This window comes from Equus asinus, chromosome 2 (genome assembly GCF_041296235.1).
Source record: "Equus asinus isolate D_3611 breed Donkey chromosome 2, EquAss-T2T_v2, whole genome shotgun sequence".
NCBI classification, from domain to species: domain Eukaryota; kingdom Metazoa; phylum Chordata; class Mammalia; order Perissodactyla; family Equidae; genus Equus; species Equus asinus.
The window spans coordinates 146,418,977-146,434,325 of NC_091791.1; the positions used below are offsets into that span (position 1 = coordinate 146,418,977).

At 43.8% G+C, this 15,349-nt stretch overlaps 1 protein-coding gene across 2 annotated transcripts in view; it reads left to right on the plus strand.

The window, feature by feature from the left end:
* The window catches only part of TNFAIP8L3 (TNF alpha induced protein 8 like 3), a 50,685-nt gene extending 35,666 nt beyond the window's left edge, over positions 1 to 15,019 (plus strand). For both annotated transcript variants that reach the window (XM_070501634.1, XM_044764894.2), the window contains one exon: positions 13,459 to 15,019. In XM_070501634.1, the coding sequence (XP_070357735.1) occupies positions 13,536 to 14,021 (486 nt within the window). In that variant the 5' untranslated portion in view covers positions 13,459 to 13,535 and the 3' untranslated portion in view covers positions 14,022 to 15,019. The remainder of the gene's footprint in view (positions 1 to 13,458) is intronic.
* The last annotated feature ends 330 nt before the right edge of the window (positions 15,020 to 15,349 follow it).

Below are 15,349 nucleotides of genomic sequence, written 5' to 3' on the forward strand. Positions count from 1 at the left end.
TGGCCTAAGAGACCAGTAGCAGAAGGATGAATGATTCAATACATTGAATAAATTGTGAGGAGAAAAAGGTACCTCATACGATACATGCAAATAAGTTCCAGATGGATTAAAGACCTAAATATGAAAAGCAAAACATTAAAACTTTTGGAAAATATACGAGACTCATTTATCATGTCGTGGCAGGAAAGGATATTTTAAAGCAAAATGCAAAAACCACAAACCAAAAAGGAGAAGATTGGTAAATTTGACTGTTAACAATTTTAATTTCTGTACAACTAAAGGCACCATAAATAAAGTTAAAAGGTAATGCTACAGACTGGGAGGAGATAGTTGCAACTCATGTGATGAGCAGAGGATTAGAATCTATAGTATCTTAAAAGCGCCCATAGGGGTGGGACCCATGGCGGAGTGGTTAAGTTCGCGTGCTCTGCTTCTGCGGCCCGAGGTATCACTGGTTCACATCCTGGGCGTGGACCTGGCACCGCTCATCAGGCCATGCTGAGGCAGTATCCCACATGCCACAACTAGAAGGGCCCACAACTAAGATATACAACTATGTACTGGGGGGATTTGGGGAGAAAAGGTAATTTTTTAAAAAGCGCCTATAAATTAGCCAGAAAAAGACATAGAATCCAATTGGGAGGAAAAACAAGTAAATTATATGCATAAGCAACTCACAGTCGAATGACCTGAATGCTCAATATACACAAAGATATATTAAATCTGAGTAGCAGTCAGAGAAATGTATATTAAAACAAGATATCGTTTTGTACCTATGCGATTGGCAAAAAATTAAAAGGTGGACTATTTGAAGTGTTGATGAGGAGGTGGAACCACAGGAACTCATAAACGGCTGCTGAGAGTGAAAATTAGAGCAATCTCGCTGGAAAGCAATTGGCAGCTTTTGGGACAGGATCTGGCAGCCACGTCCTAGATATAGAACCCAGGAGACTGTTGTGTGTGTGCACAAAGAGACACCTCTGTGGGCTTCTTTGCTTGCAGAAAGTGGAAAGAACTTACATGTCCATCAACAGGAAACATGGATATATAGTATATTCATATAAGGAACCAAATGACTAAATTAGATAAATCTTGAAAGCAAGATGTTGAATGAAGAGTTGCAGAAGAATCTGTGTAGTACAACACCTCTATCTGAAGTTTAAAAACACTCTAAACTATAGACTATTGATGCATGCATACTCCTGAGGCAAAAGTATAAAAGCATAGATGAGGGGCCAGCCTGGTGGTGCAGCGGTTAAGTTCACACATTCCGCTTCAGCGCCCTGGGGTTCACTGGTTCAGATCCCGGGTGCAGACATGGCACCACTTGGCAAGCCATGCTGTGGTAGGCATCCCACATATAAAGTAGAGGGAGATGGACACAGAGGTTAGCTCAGGGCCAGTCTTCCTCAGCAAAAAGAGGAGGATTGGCAGCAGATGTTAGCTCAGGGCTAATCTTCCTCAAAAGAAAAAAGCACAGAGGAGACAAACACACCAACTTCTGAAGTGCAGTTAGGTCTGGGGAGATAGAAGGGACAGTGAGGGGAGAGTTGAAAACAGGGCTTTCCCTCGCTCTGTCTCGGAGGACAAAATATTAAGATTTGTTCCATCTGGGTGGTGGCCACACAAATAGAGTTTGTGACATTATCTTCTGTTTTGTCTATATATTTGAAATGCGTCATGGTTTTTTAAAAAAATAATTCTTCAGAGGAAAAAAACCGCAATTTCCATCTTAAAGGGGGCAATAATTCAAAAAACATTTAAACTAATTGATGTCTGTCACCTCATGAATGGCAGTTTAGTGTGGCAGGTTGACGCACAGGACTGTGGGGCAGCCTGCCTGGGGCAGAATACAGCTCTCCAACTTCCTAAATGGTGGCTTCAGTCAAGTGACTTCATCTTTCTTTGCCGTGTTTCCCTTGGATGTAAAATGCTGCTGCTGCCGCTGCTGTTAGTGCCTACTCACAGAGTTGTTGCGAGGATGTGATGAGTTACTGTGCAGAAAGCCCTACAGAAGTGAACTCTATTAGTATTGGGGGGCGGGGGTGGGGGGAGAGGGATGAATAAGCTTTGTTTCGAGAGATCATGGAAGTAGATGTTTTTAGTGAAGGTTGCTCTTCTGCAGGGAGACAAAAATATCTCTCAGATCTCCAAAATTAACCTGTTGAGTTGGAGATGATTCACCCCCCTGCCCCCACCCAGTGACTTCACGAGCATCTGCTTCAGTTAGCTCTGATAAATAAAAGGATCACTCATTCACTTTTCAGAGCGGGCTCTAAAGTCCATGTGAAAAACAAAATCAATATGTAACTGTTGAAATATATAGAATTCCCTCTAAAAATGAAAGCTACATCTATCTTCAAGTTTTGATGAATATATGGTATTGTTCTATTACATAATAAGACTGGCTTTTTTCTCTTTAAAAAAAATGATGAAATATAAATTTCCTTGCTCAATGGGGATTTAAATTGAGGCCTATTTAACGTCTTCAATAAGTGAGAAATCAGTCATCAGGGAGCCAAGGACAATTTTACGAAAGCAAATGCAAGAAGGCAAAGACTGGGGGTTGTTGTCTGGAGTTGATTTGAACGTGGGCCCAACTGCAGCTCAGCTCCTTATGAGCCTCGTGGCTTTGAGTGAATTACGGAAATCTGCTGTGCCTCAGTCTCTTCCTCTATACAATGAGCCTCATAGTCTCTCCCTTGCAGAACTTTTGTGAGAACCATGGGAGAACATGGTGTGCACTACCTCGGGTACTTACTCTGTGCTGGGTAGTTAACATTTCTCGGGTGATTATTCATTGAGTTACGGATTCCTCTATGCTGATGGATGGGTGGGTAGGGGGAGATCTAAGATGAGATAACGAGCTGGAAGGTCTTACAGCTGACCCTGCCAAGCTCTCTTTGCTTCACCTGAAACAACGTTATTTCAAGGTCTAGGAATTTTTTGAAATGGAAACAACTTGGTCTTCCTCTTAAAGATGATCAAATGCTGCTTTTAAAGTGTAGTTGTTCAGTGCAAGGTTTTGCAACTATCTGAATCTGCTTTCCTATAAGAAACGTCCTGTTTTGACTACTGGTTTTTTTTTTTGTATGTCCTTACACAATGCCCTAAAACATCCAGTATAGCTGAGAAGTATCATCATGCCTGGTCCCCCAAAACACTTGAATCCTCGTTGCTGACCGCTAGATGAATGAATCTCTAGGACTGAGCGCCACCAAGGGCAAAGCCGAAACCCTGTGTCTGTTCCCAGGCCTGAGCCACAGGCAAGAGTTCTGGGGTACCCCACTCTGAGCTGGAGGCAGGACGACTGGCCATGTGGCAAAGGGAGTGACGACTGGCTAATGTGGCACCCCCTCCTCTGCATTTGATTGTCTCTGGCAAGTCAGTCCTTCCTCCTTCCACCCTCCACTCCAGTCCTACTGCACCCAAGCCTGCCTCTCACTTCCCCTCATTTTTAAATAATCCCTTCTCCTGGTAGGACAGGAGAGGCAGTTCTGTGGTGGGCCACAAAGAGGAGAGAGAATCCCTAGGAGGAGATGTGGTGTGGCTCTCAGCAAAGTGTTTCCCAGCCAAGCTGTGAATGGAGACTACACTTTCACCAGCTAAAGAGATATTTGCATTTTAAAGAAAGAACCTTTTATCCCTCAGGATCCCTAATTGGTTAATTATTTAGGGGAGATGGGTCTTTTCACCACCTCTTGCTTGAGGGGAAAGGTCAGGGTTTGGATGGGAAATGGGAAGCTCAGGGTAGGACAGGTTGAGTTGGAGGTGCCTCCTGCACAGGCTCCTGTGACCGTCTCCACCCAGATGCCCCCAGGGCCCCTCGAACTCACCGTGCTCAGGACTGAAGCCACCTTCTCTCCATGCTCCCAGATGCTTGTTTCAGTTGGTGGTGCCCTAATGTCCCCCCCCCCCATCTCCCAAGCTAGAAGAAACAGCCAGCGTCATCCTTGACTCATCCCTCTCCCTCTTCCGTCACCGTGCTGTTCCCTATTCCTCTCCCCATCACCCAGAAGACAAGCTAAGATCAAAATCACAGTGCATTTCACTGTCTTGTTAATTGTCATGGCTTCCTTCTGCCTTGGGGAATATCTCAAAGTAAGTAAAAGTGTTTGAAATCCGTATTTCAAATCCTCTTATCAGAATTTTTGAAATTTTTCTGGCCCATTTCTTGTCAGATCTGATTAGATCATTACTTTTACCTTATAATTTGGCTGTGGAAAAGCTCGTACGATGAGGAGGATAATCGTCAGCTCTACCATTTTCTTGCTATTCACTTGTGCTGGCATGATTACTGTATTGTCTTCAGTCCTCAGTTTCATTTCTTGCAGGAATCTTTTGAAATCACTGGTCTATTTTGTGAGGGTTAGTTTAGTTAGAAGTAAATAATACAATCAAAAAATCAGTGAGTCTCTTTAACCAAGCACACACAAACATATGCTGAAACAAATCAAAACTGCTGAGAGGGAACACATGAGTGAGGGTCACATTAAATGCCCCAAAGCCCGGGTGGGGACCTTCCCCTCCTCCTTTAGAACACCACATACCAGTGGGTCTCGGGATCAGCCTGTACGTTAAATATTAGTAAAGCCTAATTCATCTCATTAGAAAACAAGGAGATGATTCTAATATTTTCATTCTGCACACCCTCTAGTGGTGCCTGGCAGAGGCTGCTGCCCTCCAAGTCATGGTGACCCCACTCAGAGGACCCAGGAGCTGTTTGCTTCTTATTGCACATGGTGGAAATTTGGGGGCCTCAGGTCTCAGCAGCAGGGATGAGCCCAAGGGCTATGTCGTTAAGGCAGGTGGCTCTCTTAGAGGGCTGGGGAGAGCCTAGTTCCAAGAAGGCCTCAAGAATGTGCTGGATTAACCCACAGTCAGAAAAAGACATTTCCAAACGCTCCTAGGCCATCTAAGTTTTACCATGATGCCTTTTAAAGTATCCCAAAATACCTTTCTTAAGCCTTAAAAATGCCGCCTCATTCAAGTATGAAAGAGATTAGACCAACAAAAGACATTTTCCAGGAGCCTCTAAACTTTGATCATTTCTCTGTGGGGGGAGGAGAGGATCAAGGTTTTTGCTTGTCCCTCACTCCAAGGCCCCACCATCCCTCGACGATTTCATTTTGTTGTACCTCCTCCAGGGCCGTGTTTTTTCTTTAATATTCCAGCAGTTATACAAACCACAGTTTTATACAAGGGATGGAAAATGCTTTCCAGTCTGACTCCACTGGGGGTGCAACAACTTAATTCGTCTTTCTGGAAACTAAAACTGTGTTAGGTTTTGCATTTCAAAACACTACTTAAGGTTCCTTAATAATTTCATCCCAACAGCTACATGGGGACAACCAAGAGCTGAAGCAGAGGCAATGTCTTCCCAGAAGCCGTTTTATCATTGTCACGGATATCGCATCCTGCAGACCACCTCACACACACCCCGGCAGCCAACCCCTGCCTCTGCATTCACCCTGAGGACAGACAAGGAAGCAGGCAGAGGGGGTATGGGGGAAGAGGCTGTCACTCTCCCCACTGGCTCCTGGCCCCTTATCAGTAGTGAAGGATGGAGCACGAAGGACATGACCAGTCCAATCAGCTTTTCTGGGTGCATGTGTAGGGGAGCAGAAGGATGGGTGCTCACTGTGAAAGTTCAAATTCAAAGTAGTTTGTGAGGCTGCTCCATCTCAAAGAGGTTTACTTGAACTTTTTTTCCCCCAACAGTTAAGTGTAAGTGATTGAGTGCCAGAAACTTGGACTACCCCAATCACCCTCTGCCCAGGGTCTTACCCTACCACATGCCCTGGGGACTCCCTTCCCACCTTACTTATACTCTGGGTCTCCTGCTATGACAGACAGTCCTTATTAAGCACCACAGATTGTTTTTCTCTGGGTACCATCTCCACTGCTAACTTCTACTTAACACTTTTAGCTAACTCTCTTCCTTGCCATCATCTTAAGCTGTTTACAGAAGTGAAGTGATACTGCGTGTGCACTGGCTACTACAGATAATTTCCAGTTTTATAATTTTGACACAGCTATCCATACTCGTGTACAAGTTTTCCACACACTCCTTAACCAGAATTATACAAGTTAGCAAGTCCTGAGAGTAAGGAGAAAAGAGTTGAAGCTGTCCACCAGCCCCTTTCTACCACGACACATCCTGGGTTGATGCTCAGATCTCTTCTCTGACCTGTAGCTGACAGCTCAAAGTCCATCATCTCTCATAACCATCATTTACTTTATTTTCCCCAAAATTTATTACCTTGTTCTTACCATGCTGCCTCTTTTCTGCCCACCCACCCCCGCATCTTGGTAAGATTTTCCTGCTGTTTATCACCACTAGCTTGGCATTTCACCATCTGGTAGAGTTTCCTGTTTTCTAGAAATGTGGAAACATCACTCATAGAAGCATCAACTCAGACTGGCGCCAACACCTTTCCACGCAGGGAAGGGCCCACTTAATGGATCTTTTGCTTTCTCTCTCCAAACTAGTTTACTACCTTTGTCGCGCCATTCTCCCAACATAATTCTGGTACTTTTCCTTTCTTTGTAAGTGTTCTAAGGGTGCTTATTTTCAGAGCACTGGCTTCATATTCCTTTCACCTGAGTTTCTCCATCAATCTTGGTTTAGGAAGCCCCAGTTCATTCTCCAAGGATGAATTTTGCAGCTTCCTCAGTCTTGTCTATTGTGCTCGTCAAGTGAGCTATACAGTAGCTGCATAATCATGTTTTTATCTCCCTTCTCAGAGATTCTGAGGTACTGTAAACGATCCATTACCTTTCATGGCTGGAGAACTTTTGTATAAACATGGTTAAGAGAATTATCCATAGCTGAAAGAGCCTCCCTAAAGCTTGTACACAGGAATCAGAGAACAGTTTTTGCCAAGACCTAACCTAGATCTCTTTGTGTTTCCCCAAAACGAACACGTACCCACTAGTTAGGCCTGTTTCCCCAGTTATCCCAAGTGCACTTCTGACCTTGGCTCCCAACACTCACAGCCTTCCTCTCAGCCTGCAGTGTTTCTCCCTGGTGGATCACCAACGTGGTCCCTCTGTGCAAGGTTCAAACAGAAGGATGGATGAAAGGAAGCAAGCCCAAGGTTTCCATGTGCAAAAAGCCTTCTGAATGGGACTGCCCCACCAGCTCTCCCTCAGTGCACGCGCTCTCCCTTTAAGCCTGCGTGCATGTTGGAAACAGCGGTGTCTCCCCACCCCTCCTCCACAGATCCCTGGGAGTTGTAAAAGTTGACCAGAGTGTCTTGATTTTATTTCTCTCAATCCCATCCCAACATTTGTAATAATGTATACCAAAGGATGTTGTGTATATGTGTGTGTGTGTATACAAATTTTGTAAAGTACAATAAGTTTGAGAAGTTGTAGACTAAATAAAACTATAGGTATCTTTACTGCAGGAATTCTCAAAGCCTTTAATAAGTTACCTGGTATGGGAAATCATCAAGAGCCAGCCATAATATATAGTCATCTACAAACTCATTTAACTGACCACAGAACCTTCTGTGGTCTGTGGTCTATGGAGCATCTGTCAGGACTAGTGTTCTACAGGACACAGGTTGGCCCATGTCATGATCATTGGGTACTACCTACAGCATGTCAGAATCACTTAGGGAGCTTGTGATTGCGGGCCCTGCTGCTGAAGATTTTGATACTGGCAGTCTAGGGTAAAGTGTTTGTTGTTGTTGTTGTTTGTTGTTTTTTTCTTAGAGCTTTCCTAATGATTTTGATGACCCACGGCACTTAGGTTCTTCTGCTCTAAACTCTTGATCTTGAAGGCTTCAGAGATGCTATCCCTGTGACCCTCCTGGGCCCATGCCATAGAAGCTTGTACCCCAAATCCCCTTGTAGGTAAATAACACATTCTTATACAGCAGAGAGGCTGAAATGTCAGAAAAGCCACCCCAGGCCTTTGTGATTTGGCGAAAATTACTTGCCTGTGTCTGTGACTTTAGAAACCACTTCCTAACATCATAGCCATCCCCACCTACCCCATCCAAGTCCACCTTCAGCTTCTCCCAACTGTTATCACTCATGTCAGTTTGGGCGATTTCACGTATTTCTGTATTTTGTTTCATTTGTCTATATCTCATGTCCTTGCAGGACCCAATTCAGACTGGGACCCAATTGAATTTGAACTTTTTTGAGGATTTCCTCCATAGTATTTCATACTGAGCCAAACTAATAGTAAATGCTCAACAGCTGCAGAGAAACCAAGGGTTAAAAGGGATTTTAGTCTAAAAGGGACAAAAAAGGGTTAAGTTTGACTCTAGAATTAAAAAGCAAGTAGAGAGGGATGGCAACATGGGTGTACAGCTTACCTGCCGAGATGACAGCATCTTAAGGATGTATCGTATTCTTCTACTCTCTGAAATTTTTTGTTACTTCCCTGTTCTTCATTTTTGAGGCCAATGAATAGAGTGACCAACTTGTTCCAATTTGCCTGGGACTCTTCCAGTGTTATCACTGAAAGTCCACTGTATGGGAAACCCCTTAATCCTGGCCAACCAGGGTAGTTGGTCACTCTACACAGAAGACAAAAAGGGTGCCCTGACCAAAGGAAACTGGGGAATGCTACATCACATTCCACCCACCGGAGTTAGTTTCCTGCTGCTGCTGTAACAGATTACCTCAAACTTAGTGGCCTAAAACAACACACGTTTGTCATCTTACAACTCTAGAGGTCAGAAATCCTACATGGGTTTTACCGGGCTAAAAATCAACATGTCAGGAGGGCTGCATTTTCCCTGGAGGCTCTGTTCCCTTGCCTTTTCCAGCTTCTAGAAGCTTCCCGTATTCCTTGGCTGTTGGCTGTCTCCTCCATCTTCAAAGCCGGTGATCACATCACTCTGAGCCTCTGCTTCCACCATCACAACCCCTTCTCTGACTCTCACTCTCTTAGGCCCTTGTGAGTACATCGGGTTCACTGGATAATCCAGGACAGTTTCTCCATCCCTAAATCCTTAACTTAATCACATCTGCAAAGTCCCTTTTGCCAGGTAAGGTAACACATTCAGAGGTTCCTGGGACTAGGATGTGGACATCTTAGGAGGGCCATCCTTCTGCCTACCATACCGACCCCTCCCTGAGAGTTGATAAAACACCTTAATGTGTTAAGGAAATATTTTTAAAGTCTCACAGGAAAAGAATCTGTGTAACATTACTTCACCCAGTATTTTCCAAACTTCTTTGATCAAGAAACTCTTTATTCCCCCTCAAAGAACACGTCTTAACACCTCAGGGAACGCTGACGCTCTTACCAACGAGGAGGAGTCAAACTGGGGTGCGCACCTCCGGGCTGTGCATCACATTCCAAGTGATGTGCAGATGAGGAGCGTTTTGAGGGAACAGATTTACAGATCCAGCGCTTCTTTCTCACTTCAATACATACCCTTTTCTAAACTTACCTACCTGAGAAACAAGCTGAGGCCAAAGCAGGGTGGATCTCCCTTCTTTCCACTGTTTCCCTCATGGAATTCTCACCCATGAAGAATCATGTTGGAATAAATATGTTACCCTGGGGCACAAAACCTCCAAGGTCAAACAAAGGGATAATATGAAGCTGTGGTGTCAGAGATGCTTCTTTTAATCAAGGCGCCATAACCCACCCCTACCCATCTCATTTAGAGGTGCATTTCCAGAAAAACTTTACTTTTTATGTTTAGTAAGTATTTATCAAAATTTTAATACTTTATATTGTACCGCAAATAATTAAAATGATAACCAACTCCAGAAGAAAGTTTTTAAGGCTTGGAGATTTATAGTCACTGGAGTCTTCTTTTAATTTAAATTTCAATTTGTATGCATCCTTTGGCTGTAGAGAATTATGATGAATTGATCAAATAAAACATTTGCAAGCATAAAAATATATATTTAGTTAAAATTCTCTGAGTGTCATAGAATAGAGATACAATTTCAAGGAGAAAAAAAGAATAATTAACATTTCTAATTTTTAAAGAGGAGCTTGCTCCTGCATTTAAAAATGGACAATAATGGGGCCAGCCCCAGTGGCCTAGTGGTTAAGTTTGGCACCCTCCACTTCAGTGGCCCAGGTTCAATTCCCAGGCATGGACCTATACCATTCATCTGTCAGTGGCATGCTGTGGCAGTGGCTCACATACAAAGAAAAAAAAAAAGAAGATTGGCAATAGATATTAGCTCAGAGCTAATCTTCCTCAGGAAACAAAAAAAGGACAATAATGGGTATGAAATCACTATAGTATTTAGGTTATATTGGACATATTTGAAAGAATGATTTCACGAGTTAATTTAAAAATATCAATATTTACAATATCTAGAAATTATTACAAATTCTAACTATTTAACCTCAACGTGAAAAATACTTGCTGTCAAGTTTAAAAATATGCGAGGTGGTACATAGTTTTTCAAAATTCTTATGGGAATTTATGAGCAAAAAGTATGACAGTCACTGCTCTAGAGAAAAATGTTGGAAATGCTGGTGGTGAAAAGAGCAGTGTTTGGAGTCAGGCCAGCAGGGAAGTCCCAGTAAAAATGGCAGCTTTACCCAGCAGTTAGGGCTAAAACCAAGCAGTGCCTGGCACGGAGCCAGCACTCCCTTCATCCCACCGCCACCTGCCAGGTGCCGCCATGCGCCAGGCACTGGACGTCTGGTCGCACTTAGACACAGGCCCTGCTCTCACAGACCTCATGTTCTAGCAGACGCATGTTTCTTTGATCCTTTGCTTCTGTATAAATGCATGTTTGCTGCATTTCTGGAGAGCATCTTAAAATATCTTATTCTCAGGCAGTTTTCAGGAGCTGTGTCTACAAAGAAATGACTCATTTTTTGATATTCCAGAAGGGATCCATCTAGATTCCACTGTTCCCATCAGAATAATCACCTAAGGAAGCATCCACTTGTTTTGGAAACAGGGCCACTACTCAAAAGTCTTTAAGCTTCTCCTGTGGAATGGACTTCAAAGCATACAGTGCAATCTTTTGAACATCCTTAATGCTTGCAAATATTTGTCTTTGGAGGACGAGTTTGATGTTTTGGGAACAAAGGTTATTCACACAAAGGTCTGGTGGTCACAGTAGATGGTCAGACTGGGCAGGGATATTATTTGTCACAAACTCTGGGGGGGCATAAATCAGGCAGTCAGTCTCCATCATGTTAAAGAAGAGACAAGCGATACCTGTTTGTTCCCTTTGCACTGAGGCTGAAGGGACAGTCCCACCCATGTCAGGGTCACTTGGCTGTGAAGTTGCTGGAGAGTCTGTGGTCTCAAACTCTAGGGAGTGAGCTTCCTGGGGCTATGGGAGGCCCAGGGTGCCAATTACTTTAGTTCTGCTGATCCTGGTGCAGGAACCCCCTTCCAGGCCATGACCCTTGGTCCTGCAGCTGGAAGAGGCCCGAGAGCAGAAGTAGCTGCCTGGAAGCACCCAGGGCAGAGGGAGTGAGGCTGGGCCAGTCGGGAGGGGCACGCGGGTGGAGGAAGCCCCTGGGCTTGTGTCTACATTGCATTTGAGTGCTTACTGAATCAGTCTGTGAGACCCGAGCATCCAGGGATTAATCACTGTCCACTGAGGGAATGAGTCCATGGTGGGCAGAGGGGGTGGGATATGAGATGGGGAGGGGCCAAAGATAGCAGAAGCTGGCATGGATGGCCGTCTGTCTGTCCATTCTGCCCATCATATCTGTCACTTCCATGTGGCCACCAAGCACTGGACAAAAGCTCTAGGGATCCTCGATGGCCTTCAATTCTCAAAGAAAAATTATTTTTTTAGTATAAGTTTGTACTGTATTTTACTACCTTCTGATTCTGCAGTATTTCTCTGGTATTTTACTTAGCAGACACCATTCCATCCCTGTGCCCAGAACTGAGCTAGGTGCTCCGGGAGGCAGTGTCTCTGTTCTCAGGCAACTTGAATCTCCTTGGGAAGACACGGATCATATGTATACATACTGTAGAGCAAGGATGGCCGGTGGTTTCATTTCAGATATCAGCTCCAGCTAATTGGTGACTTGGAGTATTTCATCAAATCTAAGACGCCATCAGTTGTAAGATGCTGTTTTATCTGCTCTTAAGAAAAAAAATCCTGTCCATTAAGTTGTGAATTATTGCTTTCTTATTACTTATAATTTTTTTTACATCAGTCCCCTTCTTATCCACAGGGTACACATTCCAAAACCCCTAGTGGATGCCTGAAACCACCGATAGTATTGAACCCTATATATCCTGTTTTTTCCTATACAACCATAACTATGATAAAGTTTAATTTATAAATTAGGCACAGTAAGAGATTAACAGTAATAATTAATAATAAAATAGAACAATTATAACAATATACTGTAATAAAAGTTGTATGAATGTGGTCTTTCTCTGTCAAATATCTTATTGTACTGTACTCAGCCTTCTTCTTGTGATGATATGAGATGATACAACGCCTACGTGATGGTCAAGTGAGGTGGCTGACATATGCATTGTGATGTAGTGTTATTTTCAGACTATGATTGACCAGGGGTAACTGAAACCACGGAAAGCAAAACTGCAGATAAGGGGAGACTACTGTATACTTATTGAAAGATCCTTTTTGGACTTAGACATAGTGTTATTTTTTTTTAACATATTTTGCTCTTGTTCATTCATAAAGTGGAAAATAACAGGGAATAAGTTGACTTTGGTTTTTCTAAGTTTCTTCCTCTTCAGGGTACTACTCACGTGAAGCATCTTTGACTTGGAGTGTCTGATATCTGTGTTTCCCACGCAGCGTCCTTCTCTATGCCAGTCAAGAGCGTCAGTGAGGCAGCAATTTCTTACAAGAGTGCTCTTGACTTTTCTCCCAAATCTCTGGCTCCTGTTGTGTAAATTGATGCACATGCAGGTCTGACAACCCTAGCACAACTGCCACCTGGCAACAGTGACTGTTAAGACACAAACCAATTTCCAAGATATCAAATGTGAAAAAAATGTATCTTACGCTCAATGAAATATGGCTTCTGAGACTCCGTCAAAAAGATGACCATGATCAACCACCTATGTCTGTCCTGGGAATGGGGTTAGCACTGGTGCTACATTCTTGTCATTAAGCAGTCATTTGCTCAGGTATAATTTGCGAAACTGAGTGATTTCCGGTGGAACAGCTGTTGTGAGGAGTTCTCTGTGAGCTAACAGAGTGAGGCAGGCTTTATGCATGAAGTAGGTCTAAAAAGGTGAGAGTTGGTCTGGACAAGAGGAGATGAGTTGCCTTGACAAGAGGAGGGAAGAGTGCAATTTAGAAAGTTTAAGAGGATAAAGGGCATGTCATGTGGAGAGGACAGTGGAGCAACCCTGGGCTGGGGCGGGGTTTAGTTAGCAAGTTTGGGGGCTATAAAGGCATGAGTTTTGCACTAAGAACATAAGTTCAAATTAGTATGTTTCACTTGTAGAAACATAATAAATGGGTCTCGTATTCCTATAACTTTTCTTTCTTTCCTTACCATAGGTCCTGATGTTTTTAGTTCAAAGAGCCTTGCCCTTCAAGCCCAGAAGAAGATTCTGAGCAAAATAGCCAGCAAAACCATGGCCAACATGTTGATTGATGACACCAGCAGTGAGATCTTTGATGAGCTCTACAAAGTCACCAAAGAGCACACCCACAACAAGAAGGAAGCCCACAAGATCATGAAAGACTTAATCAAGGTGGCGATCAAAATTGGGATCCTCTACCGGAACAACCAGTTCAGCCAGGAGGAGGTTGTTATCGTGGAGAAGTTCAGGAAGAAGCTGAACCAGACCGCCATGACCATTGTCAGCTTCTATGAGGTGGAATACACCTTCGATAAGAACGTGCTCTCCAAGCTCCTACATGAATGCAAGGACCTGGTGCATGAACTGGTGCAGCGACACCTGACGCCCAGGACCCACGGGCGCATCAACCATGTCTTCAACCACTTTGCTGATGTGGAGTTCCTCTCCACCCTTTATAGTCTGGATGGAGACTGTAGGGCCAACCTCAAGAGGATTTGTGAAGGAATCAATAAATTGCTAGATGAGAAAGTCCTTTGAATGCCTTCCCTCCTCTTGGACTTTGCTGCATTCAAGTTACAGCATCCAACGTGGTCTCAGTGAGAGTCAAGAAAACAAGAAGAAACCCTTGTCAAAGATGCCCATGTTCTGTCCTGTTCATTCCTCTGGTGTTGATGCCGAATTGAGTTCAATTGTGTTTATCCCCTGAGCTCACTGATGAGGTCTGTACTTAAAATCACCTTTGTTTGCAAGCCCAAAAGACATTTCATCTACTCTAAGCAGAAAGGCTGCTCTGCTCATCAAGTGAGCTCAGTCCATCTTGTGGAGTGGGAGGAGCCCTGGACCAGGAGTTGGAGGACATGGATTTGGTTCCCAGCTCCACCACTCTGTCCTCTAGATCCTGGAACCATCATTCCTGCCTGCCTGCCTCCCAGGGCTGCTGTGAGGATCGATGAGATGATGTATATTCATGCTTTCGAAAATGCTAATGTAAGGTCTTAGTATTTTCTCTTCGGAGTGTGGATCTGTTCAACCTGAATCCAGAGGATCAAGCAGCAGAGAAGAAAAGAATAATAGTCTCTGATGGGCTGGGTTTGCAATCTGTCTGTAGATGTGGTGTTTCAAACAAAACAAAAATGAATCAAAAGGTTTGAAAAAGTATAGCTACAAATTGGAAAAATGTTTTTCAAGAGTTGTGTTTTTTAAGTTTATGATCCTACAGAGGGAACCTTCTGGGAGGGTGGAGAGTTTCCCACCCATAATGTAGAAGCAGAGAATTGTGCTCCCCCTGCGGGACGGGCCTTCCCCCATGGAAGGGGCATTATCCGTGAGGCATGGGGAGGATTTATCCCAGCATGCACAGGAGAGTCAGGCAGAACGAAGCCCTAACTGTCTTTCTTGGCCTTCCACAGTCATTTTGTGCTGTTTTCTCTGGTTCATTAATAAATTGAAACTACCCTTCAAACAAGAGGTTTTGGAGTTGTGATTCAAAAATAAAGTTCCTTGGAGTTAGATCCAGGGTTAAGAATAAAGAGTTGAAAGGAAGAAGAAAATGAAGAGTAAGAGCTGTGTGCTCAGATCCTAAGGGGAAGTGGCTCCAGGGGGAGCGCCATGGGGCAGGGGTGTACCCCGGTCAGTGGGGAGCTAGCTCAGGGACATGGTGACCACCTTCTCTGTCTCACAGCCTCACTTTCACACTGTGGCTCCTGACATCTGTTCATCGGAGTCTTAACAAACATCAGTACAATGTATTTATTGCCTTATAATGTTGTCTGGAGGACGCCACATAAGAGATTTGCTCTTCCTGCATCACCTCTTGCCCTGCTATGCTTCTCTTGTATCTGATGATTATGTACAAATACATCAGC